The following is a 12,638-nucleotide window of genomic DNA, read 5'->3' as shown; positions in this document are numbered from 1 at the left end:
TATAATTAAGATTGTGGCCATGTTACAGCCCACAGAATGAAATTCTTCTCTTTATGTGTTCCTTCTTTCTGGAAACTCTGAGATTATTTGACAAGTTTTACTCTACCTGTTCTCTTTTCTAAACCAGATAAAATCAGTGAATGTCATTTTGTTCTTCAGTCACGTAGTCCTCCTGTCTCATTTGCTCAGAAATTTGTCGGTCTCAAAATTTGTTGAAACGTTTTGAAAGGATCAGATAAAATTAGTCTGATTGGAATAATAAAATAGGAGTCAATAAGCTGAGCGTCATAAAGCAAAATTATTATAAACTTTTTGTCGTTTGTATTCGATTTGGCTAATATTATTTGAATGTTCGTAACTTCTGCTTCAAGAGGGTAGTAAAGATGGGAGCTAGAATTGAAGAAACTGAAAATGTTTGTTGATACACTTCATATCTTTGAACGAAAATTTTTATTCTAAATTAAAGTACCTACTGCTGCAACTACCACTAGCAACTCATAGTAGCACCAACGTGCCAAAGCCCAATACAGTCGGGTACGCTTCTCCTCCATCATACCTACGAATCTAATTGTTATACTCTCCGTATTTCCATATTTATATTGTACTACGTTTTCTTTTAGTTATCAACAAAGAAGAAACAACACTGAAAAGGACACAGCTCCAAAAACCTCCATTTTTGAAAATATTTGTTCATACACTTCATATCTTTGGACGAAAATTTTTATTTTAAATTAAAGCATCTACTGCTTCAACTACCACTAGCAACTCATAGTAGCAACAACGTGCCAAAGCCCAATACAGTCGCGTACGCTCCTCCTCCATCATACTTACGAATCTAATTGTTATACTCTCCGTATTTCCATATTTATATTGTACTTCGTTTTCTTTAAGTTATCAACAATGAAGAAAAAACATTGAAAAGGACACAGCTCCAAGAAACCACCATTAGAAAGTTAAGAAAAAATACTAGGAACAAAAAGGAAGTTTGATTAAGGGCATATAATACTGACAGTGCTATAGTTATTTTCATCATTCCGCTTAATAAAAAGAAAAGTGCATCGCTTATCAACAGCGATTATCCACGGCACAGAAACTAAAAATGGAATAATTATAGTGGTTCTAAAAAACAACGTATAACAAAATAAATGACACTCCCGTGCAGCGGGCCCATGATGACTTTATGACAGATTTGGTTGAAGCTTATCAACTTGTTAGCCAGTAACAACTAATGTCTTTGCTTGTCATTCTTTTTACATTCGCAACTTTCGAAAAACGTAAATGATTTAATGTAGTCTTTCAGATTATACGAAAATGATTTTTCTTCAATTTGTAATTTAACCTTGGAAAGAACATATTTTTACCCATTAACATTTTCAAGAGCTTTCTGGCAGCATTGACATTATTTAAGATTTTGAAATATGAAAAGATGAAGGAACAAGAGGAAAAGAATTTGAATCATAAAAATGATATTAAAAGATAAAAAGACTGAACGGTTTTTTAAAGCATATTTTGTAAAAAACAACAGAAATGAAGTATTCAGATAATGGACAAACAGCTGTAACTTGTCAGTCATGGAAACACATATGTGTATTGACGAAATGACCACATGATTAAAGTTTACTGAGTCATTCTGGTTTAAGTCGATGCCACTGTAGTACTGTTTGTCTTGGTTTTGCAATCATATCTTGCCAGTGCTTTGTTTCTAAAGTACCAGTGCTGTTTTTACCTTAAAAAAAAAAAAAATCAAGAATTACTACACGGATTTAACTTTATTTGGTCTCTTGAAAAGAAACAATATACTTAGAAAATATGCTTAGAAAAATTTCTGTGACAATAGTGCATCAACCACAAATCAAACTAGCCAAAGATCCAGAGTTTCACCTGAGGATGGATGAGCACATATTGAGCTCGAACTAAGCAGCAGATTCTTGAAGAGACAAATCAGAATGACGTACTGTGTCGTATTCGAGTTACTAACAATATTTAAAGACTGTTCTTTTATACAGATAAAACCTTTACAAGATTTCCATTCCTAGACAAGCTTCATAATATACTGTCTCAACAATTGCTAGCAGATTCCGAGGACATTATCTTCTTGAAAGATATCCCTTCTCCTTATTCTCATTTCGAGGCTCAGCTTCTTCTAGACAACAATAATTAAATACACTGGATTAGAAAAAAGACAAAAGGGATCTGTTTCTTGACTTCAAAGTACAGGCCACAATATCTCATTGGATACGCTTTTTTTCCCTGCAGGAGGATGTAAAAGTACACAAATGTCGATTCAACCAATGGCTTACCCGTAATTCCCGACGTGGGGCATTTTTCCCACAGGTGGGAAATGTCAATATTTTGCTGGGTCATGGGCAGAAAGTGCACTCTTCGGCTGAATTTACTTTAGACCCTTTATTAAAAAAAAAATACATATGAATAGCATCACATTCAAACGCATATAAAGATCACAAAGAACATGATGCAATGACGTTATGCATTGTATAAAAGGGGTGTGGAGTGTAACTGACTCCAATTTACAGAGCTTCAGTGCAGCTCAACCCCATCTAACTGAATCCTCTTGCAATAGAACCTTAGATTAACTGGACCCATGTACAACTTGACACTATTTAACTGAAGCCCCGTGCAACTAGACCCGTGTGCAGCTCAACCCATGTGTAACTCAACCCGATCTGACTGAACCCTTGTCGAACTAAACCAACATTTAACTGGGTCCCATGCAACTCAGCTCACGATAAAATCAATCTGATTTAATTTAATCCTCGTTTGACTGATTACAACTCAAAAGCGTTTAACTAAACCCTCATTCAACTGGGCCCCTTTAAATTAACCCTCTTTTGTCTTAACCATTATGCATCTCATCCATATTTAAATTAAACCTTGTTTTACTGAACTTAATGCAAGGCCTAAGAATAAGTTTGAACTAGTACCCTACTGATTAGAAGCTCAAAATGAGCTTCTCCCTATGTTCGGAGTTTCTAACTTACATTGGCCACTTGGGCAAGCTAAGCTAGTTTGTACCCAAGATAAAGAACCGACAGAGCCACGATTGTAACTAATTCCTTTGCAATTAAAAACGTTAAAATTATGAAACATTTACATGAACATTAGTTGAAAAATTCATAAATTCGGTTCAGAATCACTAAAGTTATTATATAAACTGCAAGAATATTTACGACGCCTGGGCAATAATTTTAATGTTTTAATTCAAGCTAGAAAAAAATGCTTGGAAATTTAAAAATTAGTTTGCTTTTTTGTTAGATAAAATCCGCTCGCTACGTGTTTAAGCTTACACGTTTGAATGCAACCAATTAGGAAGACTTGAAAAACGAAAATTTGCAAGCATTAAAAGTGACGTTTCAATATTTTGACAAGGGATTACAACAATTGAAAAACCTTAAAAAAGAAAGCCAAAAGTTTCAAGTTTAGTACCCTACATATCGCTGTTATAAAAATCGGGGAAGCTTCAATAACTAAATATTTTTGAAAAGACAACTGTATGAAAAAACATCAAATTGCGTAAAGAGCAAAAAACTAGTATTAATAAAAATATTTGTACTTATTTCAACAAGGGATCACAACAATCCAAAAACCTTAAAAAAGAAAACAATTTTGAACGCAACCAGTTATATGTCAGTAGGAAGGCCCAAAAGCAAAATTTGCAATTATTAAAAATGATGATTCTCTATTTCGACAAGGGATTACAATAATTCGAAAACCTTGAAAAAGAAAACCAAAATTTTGAAGCTTAGCACATATTGTTGTCGGAAATCGGACTAGCTTCAATAAGCAAATATCTTTGAACAGATCAACAAGAAGAGACGTTAAATATTATGGGGATGTGTGAAAATTCTACTCTCATTGCGGTGACAACAGTTATTTGGAAAACTATACTATATCGAAAAACAAACGTAATAAACGACCTTATTCTCAATGCATTGTTCTGCAAAAGTTAAAATTTGATGCAAAGAGGGAAGTTTCAGGAACTAGTTTTCTCCTTTTTTTGTTCTTTTTTTTTTCTTTTCACCTTGCATGGGGAATTGAAACCGAATCAATATTAAATAAAAACCAGTTTTTTTTCAAATTAAAGTTGTGTGACATTGAAACTTAAAGCAAATTGAAACTATTCTGTATTTGGCGGGTGGTGTACTATACACAGCCCATATATTTATGCTAAAGTTTGGCTTTTTGCCCCAACGCTTTAAGAAGGACTGTTCAAACGTAGACGACTACGAAGGACTGTAGGCTATATAGAAGGACTGTTCAAACGTAAGGGCGATTTGAACGGTATAAAAAACTATATTTCACAATGTCCCAAGACTCGAAGAGTTTATATGATCCACAGTTCATTTTTCTTTATTATGTCTATTATATGTTTCTTTTCACTTTTAGTTCATTGTTCATTATAATCTCTGGTCGTTTTTTTTTGCTCTGCTTAAGACATAGCTTCGTTCTTTACTTTTGTTAAAAAAAAACATTTTTTTAATTAATACAAAATGGAACTTGATCTAACTTGAGCAACAAAAGAGAGACGCAATGGTTCAAGATTACAATTAGATATTTATGAAACAATATTTTAACTTCGTTTATTCTATGCTTCAGAAACAAGAATATGAATAAGTAATTTGACCTTGTAGAAGCCATGGCAACTAGCCGTTCAAAACCAGCTAGGCGTTTATTTTGACAACCTTTGCTTTGCGACCTCTAGTCAAAATCATTTCATTGACATTTTCTTAATGATCTAATCATATGCTTTATCTATTGCAAAATTGGTTCATTTTAAATATATCCTTTTTCAGTAAAAGAAATGTTGCACAGAAGATTATTGCTAAACCTCAAGTGGGATATAAAAACAATTGAAGTGTCAAAATAAACGCAGTTTTTTTCTATAAGACGGTGATAATATACTAGAATCGTGTTTTGTGGTTGTAAATTTCATTTACATATGCTCATTATAAACAAGGCGTTTCAAATCTCGGTTTTATATTTTGTGTTTCCATTCTTAGGTTTCATCTTGAATCGTGTGTCTCTGTTAATTGTCGGTAGAATGGTTTTCGGCAGACAATTAGGTTTTGCACATTTACATACGTCTATATTTGCAGCAATTGTGACAGCAGAAATAAGCTTGGAATTTGGGTAGGAAGAACAAACGGCCGAATCTTCTGGCGAAACAATCATAAGCCAGAGAATTGGTCTGTTAACCTTTTTAATGTTTAGAATAAACAATGTTCCATCCAATTTACTTGGAGCTTCAACCGAAGAAAATCAACCAAAGAAAATAAAACCATTAAAAAATTATAAAAGGCTGAAGAAACGTGCCTAATTGTTCTGTCCAGCTCTTCAGAAAACTAAATTTGCGCTGTTTCTATTTTGAAACAGGCGGGTAACCGATTAGAATTGCCTGATATCATGTTTGCACACAAAAAATTGGAATTATTTTACTTTACAAACTGAATACAAAATACTTAACACATGACAAGTTTCAGCATCAGTAACTCAAAAGTGTGGCTTTAGAATCGTAGTTTCTTACCTGAATAGGTATCAGATAATAAAGAAAGGGCAATGTAACGCACGAGCAAATAAAAACACACCAAATATCCAGCAGAAATGGTGGCAATCGATCATCTAATGTAGAAGCAGATTCAAATTAACAGCTTCACTGGCTTCAAATCTTTTAAGAAACCTTTGCTGGTGGTATGGAAGAAAAACATATGGAGATCATACACATGCTGTCCATAGTCTAATAATTAAAGATTAACCCGCCATTGGATACACTCAAGGCCGTGTGCTAGGGGGGGTACCAGGTTTGAACCCCCCTCCTCCCTTAAATTTCTGTCTCGCTCGTAAAAATGTAAAAGCAATGCATATAAACAAACTTTTGATGCGTATTTTAAGGTGTTTTTTTTGCAAAACACCCTCTAAGAAATACCCCTTCCCCGAACAAAAATCATGGACACTCCCTTGGCTGCAGTGTAAAGATTATCTGCGTCCTACAACTGCGGAACTGACATTATTTAACCGTATTTTATTAAGGAGGGCTTTAAATGCATAAATGACAAAATTATCTTTGAGAACTTTTTTGCACCAAAAGCGTCCTTTTTCAAATATTGCCGCAAGGAAGAAAAGAAAAAAATAATAAATTTCTGACACATAAGAAAACTGTAAGTACCAGTGGCCGGTGAAAACCCCCCAGGAAGATACCCCCCTCCCAAAAAAAACATCCCCTCCCCAAGGAAAATATCTTCCCGCGGAAAATACTCTCCCTGTGGAAAACACCTCCGGAAAATACCCCCCCCCGAAGGAAAATACCCCACGTGGAAAATCCCCTCCCAGAAAATACCCCGCATTCGCGGAAAATACCCCTCCGGAAAAAAACCTGGAAAATATCCCCCCCTTCGAGGAAAATGCCCCCATGAAAAGTACCCCCCAATGTTATTATACGCCTCTCACTCCAGTTTGCACTGCGTAAAATTCGAGAACAAACCGGTTTCTTCGCTAGCTTCTTTCAGCTTAGCACGAGACAAGACAAAGACAAGTGACAGAATAGATGGGAAATACATAACTTGGGCAATATATTTGCATATAAGGGGAGGGGGTGTGAAGTATTTGGACAGTTTGAAGTCAGAAAACAATTCTTACTTCATTATATGCAGAATAATTGTACCTAACACATTTTGCATGCAGGCCCGCTATACTCCCCCCCCCCTAATGCGCAAATATGTAGCCCAAATTATATATTTCCCATCTATTCTGTCACCTGTCTTTGTCTTGTCTCGTGCCAAGCTGAAAGAAACTAGCGAAGAAACTGGTTTATTCTCCAGTTTTACACCGCGTAAACTTGAGTGAGTGGCGTATAATACACAAGTGCCAAAATTCTTTCCCCTTACAGAAAATTAAAAATAAAAACTCAACAAAATTCTGAAATTTCGAAAGCCATATTTTCCAAGGGGATGATTTACCGGGGAGATATTTTCTGCGGGGCTAATTTTCCAAGGTATTTTCCGTAGGGGGGTGAGGTATTTTCCACGGGGGTATTTTCTGCGAGGGTTGTTTTCTGGGGGGTATTTCCCACGGTGGGGGGTATTTTCCACAGAGGGTATTTTTCGGGGGTGCTTTCCGCGTTTTTTGGGTAGGGGGATTTTTCACGGGGTTATGTTCCAGGGGATATTTTTGTGGGGGGGGGGGGTAAACGCCTAGAATCGCAGGTACTATGGGACTCAAATGGTAGGCTAAGTATTAAAATAATATTTAGGCTAACAATCGATCCGGTGTTGTAAATTTATGAGAGTGGGACACCTAAATGTATATTTAGCAAAGAAAACAAAATGATAAATAATGCCTTCTGAATTCCTGTAATGAAGTTTGGATTGCAAGTCGTATAAGCTCAAGTAAGCTTGAGGAACTGCCTTTCTCTCTGTGAAAGAAGATACATGAATTGAAAGACATTTCGTTTTCAATTCGAGGGTGTGTTGCAATCGATAGCCAGGAACTGAGGAAAAGTAATCTCACTTAGGTCATCCAAAACAAATCAAACAGTTCGTGGTAACAAGCTATAAGGAACGAGAAACTTGGACTTACAGTATTCGAAATTCTAAAAGAAAAAAAGTGTTGATACCAACTAATACAAAAAATGGCTTTTATGGCGATTCCAGCTACGTAAAATTAATCTAGTTTAAAATCATCCATCAAAAGCAACGAACCTTGGAAAATTTGATTAAAAGTTGGGAAACATCCCCGAAAAGAAGTGTTTTCAGAGAGGGCATATCAGAGAGCCCAGTAGTATTCTCAAGCTCAAAGAGGAGAGAAGAAAGATTACGAGAGATCTGTTTGAGTAGAAGGATTATGAATGCCTGTTTATATTTCTTTTTCTTTGTTCGAACGGAAATTAAAATTTCTAGTAACCCTTTAAAATAGCCAAAGAAATAAGTATCACAGCACACCAACTTTTCCTGCCATTTTGTTTCAAAAACTTGCGGTGTTGCCCCGAAGAGGGCCAAATTGCTAGTGTTTGAATATTCTGAGGTAGCCAATCGATTTAAAATTATCGAAAAAATATTTTTTTTCAGCCTCCTAGCCTCAGGGGAAAGCAATACCGCGAGGTTGCACATTCGTTCCTAAAGAGTCATATAGTCCATAAAAAATAAAAAATTAATGTACACATTTATTTTAAAGTTATATTTAACTAAATTGATTCACTTGATGTTTGATAAAATTACGTACTTTGAGTGTATTTTCACATCAGTTATTCTGCCGGAGTGTGAGTTGATCATTGTGTGAACGGAGGAGGGGGAGGGGGCTATATGCCTCAAAAATTATATTTTCATGCCCAATTTTCCTAGATGTCCACGAGCCTTTGAAGGATTTTATTGAGGGAGGAGTAGAAATTAGTCTCTAATCTCCCTTCAATTTGACTAAGCCTGAATATGAGTGCTGTGGCGTAAAACCTCTCCTCTTATTACATAAAAATATTTCCAACCTATGGCCCTAGGATGTCGCATGAAAACTCATCAGAAAGTAAATCTAAAGTTCTACTGACCTTTTCCATTAGCAAAAGATTGTGCCACAGTGAAGTGGCGTTTTCTGACCATAACGACAATTTTAGCCGAGAGGGTGTCAAGATTTTGTTGATTTGAGGGAAAATTGTGAAATAACCAATCCATCTAAAATTACCAATAAACTGCATACTGAGATTTCCAGTTTTAAAGACATTAATGCTGCACGGTGACGTATTCGTTCCGAAAGATTCACGTAGTCCGTACAAAATAATTGATTAATATAGACATTCATTTCAAAACTTCATTTGACTAATTTGATTCATTTGAGGTCTGATGTATATGTATGTAGTATAATTATATGTAGTGGTGTATAATTGCGCATCTCCATTCTGGAGGACGACCGGGGGATATTTTTGTATATGGGAGGAGGGGTTGTTTTTTGCCCCAAAAAGTGTTTTTATGCTTGAATTGGATACTGCTCCTTGATTCTTGATATAAGCATAGAAAGACATTAGGAGGGTTCGTTCGAACGCTAAAGTTTGATAATTGTCTTATCTTTTTTATGAAAAAACTGCTCAAGCAGTGCGCAACCAGCTTCGCCCTCTGCGTTTACTTTTGCCAGCCCCATCCCCTCTAAAAGCCTCATGGGGAACCAACAGAAATCTTAAGATAGCATTTTGTTCAAAATAGTCAAAGGGCTCAACAGATATGCCTGCAGGTATATCGCGACTCAAGAGCCCCCGGGACATAAGTCGTGTATTATAGAAGTTGACTTTTGTATTAAATGTAGGTTTTATAATGGGAATAGGGTGTTCATGTTTAATCCTGGGCATTCAATTAGCTTAAAACATTTGGAGATGATTTTCTGGTCCAAAAAATGATAGCTTTTTTGTGGTTAGGTGGCGAGGGAGTCCTAGGAGCCAAGAAATGGGCGAAAAATTCCTTTCTGATAGTTGTATTTAGACTGAACTATTACGGATCATTTGCAAGGCCAAGATTCCCAGAATTTCCCAAGAGTGTATCCTGAAAACGACATACTTATCTGAATAAGTAAAAATACGCCATTTGCATCAGGATTCTTAGAATTATTTACAATATCTTTGGAAAGACTTAAGTGATTGAGTTAAACTTAATAGGAGTATTGGACGGTAGAAGGGTCAAGTTGATGAAGAAAAGTTGGTAGGGCCGGAAAAAGGGCGATTGGAAGGATTGACCCAATCGGACACCGCGTTTGAAAGGGCCCTGTGCCGCCATCAAAATGAACAACTGGTTTTCGAAATTGTTAAATGTTCTTAACAATTCCAGCAAGCGTTGCTTCTGGAAAGAGGTCATTTTCCAGGCTGAAACTAAAAAGAAACAACTACGGGATATCAACAATAAATGAAAATAGACTAAACAGGTTAGCAATCACGTTGACTGAAAGTGAAAACACAAGGAAATAGGTTTTAAAACCTTTTCAGAAGGATTTTCGGGGAAAAAGCTTATAAATATGTGATTCATGTGCCCATATTCGGTGATGTAAATTTCAAAAGGTATTTTCAGCGATTTCATACTATTTAGGGGACACAAACGTAAAATAAGGTTAGCACAAAATAAGTACAAAAAAGAACAAAAGGGGACAAAACCGTCAGCTCAAAAATAACAAACTGGACCATCAAATGAGGCAAGATCAAGAGATTGACCCAGAAAATGTAAATATATGACGGGTGAAAATGAACAACCTAGATCATCAAAAGTGACAGGACCAATCCACGCAGCTGAGGCAAAAAGCACTGAAAAAATTTCTGAAGCAATGACAAATGAAAACAAAGATCAAAGAGATGTGTAGTTAAAATATTAGTGAAACCGACAATTACAACAAGTCAAAAACAAAATTGAAGAACATAGAAATATGCAGTTAAAAGATAAGCGGTAGCGAGAATTACAATAACTCAAAAGCGAAAGTGAAGAGAAAAAAACATGCAGTTACAAGACATGCGAAAATGAGGATCTGAACAAATCTAGATCAATATGAAGAACAGAGAAATAGAATAGAATAGAATATGATTTATTGGCTAAAATAGCACACAAGCTAGCATAAGCACGTCAGAACAATTATAATTACAATGATAAAATAAATGTTAAGGGATAAACATAGTTACAAAGTTAAATCAATTATTAAAATGCGAAACAAAATAGGGAACGAAAGAGTTTTTGTACCTCATTGTCAACATTTGGGGACACAAGTCAAGTTGAGTATTTGGAGCTCTACGAGCATTAAGTCTTGTATTGGGAAGGATTGGGGGGTTTTCTTTGAAGGGGGGAAGAAGACGTCGATGATAGTCAGAACTAAGGCACTTGTGCCCGAAGTTCATGGTAAGGAAGTGACGTCGTGATTCCAATGTAGTGAGTTCATGTGTTTAGAAATGTGTGTTTAGAAGATATACGACCACAAAAACAAAGAAATTTGCAGTTAGAAGGTAATCAACAGCGAGGATTACAAGCAACAGGAGGAATGAGAACTTGTCATAGAAGAAAGTGAAGAACAAAGAATTGTAGGGTTACCAGACACGAGCGAGTATCAAGAGAGTCAAAAATAAGAATAAAGAACTGTGAAGAATGAAGAACTGTACTGTTAAAGGACAGCAATAATTGGAACGAGTCAAAAATGAAAGGGCAGAAGAAAAAAAGGTATTTGTGTACATAACGGTACGCATTTGAGAACATACCGGTCGGTGAAAAACAAGCGACAGGTGACAGAATACATCGGAGTTTTTGGCTATATATTTGCAGATTAGGAGGTGGGGTTAGGGGCAAAGTATTTGGACAGCGTGAAGTTACAAAACAATTCTTAATTCATAATATACTGAATAATTTTAGCTAACACATTTTGCATGCAAACCCGCTATACTTTAACCCCCCCCCCCCCTATTCCGCAAATACATAGCCTATATTTGTTTCTAAAGTATTATATCTTCATTTTTTGTATATTTCATTAAGATTGACCTAGTTTCACTTCTTGAGTGTGTACCATTATGTACACAAGTACCGAAAAAATATTATGTTAGAAGAACTGCAACCATCAAAATCTTCGATAACAACAAATTGGGCCATAAAACCCAGCAAAACCTACAAAGATGCTGTAAAATACGCAAGTGTTTTTTGCAAGTCATAGGGAACCTTCGACTCTGTATGTATTCACTGTGGAGTCCTCCATTATCCGACAGGAAAAGTACCCAATAAAGATGATTTACTTGGGGGCTGCTGCCTCCTTGGTCGAATTGCATTCCTGCATCAGCAATTTCCATATGAGTTTGTTTGGCGTGTTATAGGACATCACTTGGTCTCTAATGAGTTTCACAAACAAATACAAACTGGAACGCAGTCAAGTCATGGCCAATTGTAGAAAAAGCCAAGACCGATTGTCCAATTAAGTGGGCATCAAGTCAAGGTTAATTTTACCCCTTTCATTGCCGTTGTTACTGTCCTCCACTTATGCCACACCTCTCATGCATGTCATTACACAATGTCGCTGTAACACGTAACTACCCTTTAGCGTGGAAAGTGGGGAGTTAAGGAAGGGACAACCTCTTATATACGGGATAACTTACGATCGTTTTAAGTTCTAAATGCGCTCTACACTTTCATATGAAAATCTTCATTTTTTTTTTTACTTAATTAAACCAAAAACGAGCAGAAACTAATTTAAATTTGAAATTATTAAGGTAATTTAATAGCCGACGAAGAAAACGAAGAATAATTACTATAACTAAAAAATAAGACCCAAGACAACAAAATTAAAATGAGTACCAACATAATATTTGAGCAAGACCCTAATCTTAAATAAGTCAAACATAAAAAGAATAGAAATAACTAAACAGTGCGTTATCATTCCTGACAGCGATCTCTGCACATGTGATAGAAGTATCCAATATAGCCTATTTTCGATCATTTTTTTTTTTTCACCGTCTAGTAAAAGAACTTATCCCTATTTTAACTGTTATTTATCAGAATAGAAATTACTAAAACAGGAGCAGAGTAACACCCCTTAAGAAATTTAAAGGTAATTATATAATTGTCCAAACTAAAAATTATATTGATTATAATTTTCCTGACTACCCAGCATACTTTGAGTAAATTTTTTGACATTAG

At 35.7% G+C, this 12,638-nt stretch overlaps 1 protein-coding gene across 1 annotated transcript in view; it reads right to left on the bottom strand.

Annotated features, from left to right (window-relative positions):
* Positions 1-850: 850 nt before the first annotated feature.
* Positions 851-12,638, bottom strand: part of LOC136025106 (synaptotagmin-7-like) — a 45,660-nt gene continuing 33,872 nt past the window's right edge. Inside the window, exon 6 of the mRNA XM_065700836.1 lies at positions 851-1,726. Within this exon, the coding sequence (XP_065556908.1) occupies positions 1,626-1,726 (101 nt within the window). The 3' untranslated portion in view covers positions 851-1,625. The remainder of the gene's footprint in view (positions 1,727-12,638) is intronic.

Source organism: Artemia franciscana, chromosome 3 (assembly GCF_032884065.1).
Source record: "Artemia franciscana chromosome 3, ASM3288406v1, whole genome shotgun sequence".
Taxonomy (NCBI): domain Eukaryota; kingdom Metazoa; phylum Arthropoda; class Branchiopoda; order Anostraca; family Artemiidae; genus Artemia; species Artemia franciscana.
This window is presented reverse-complemented; position numbering and strand designations above follow the sequence as displayed.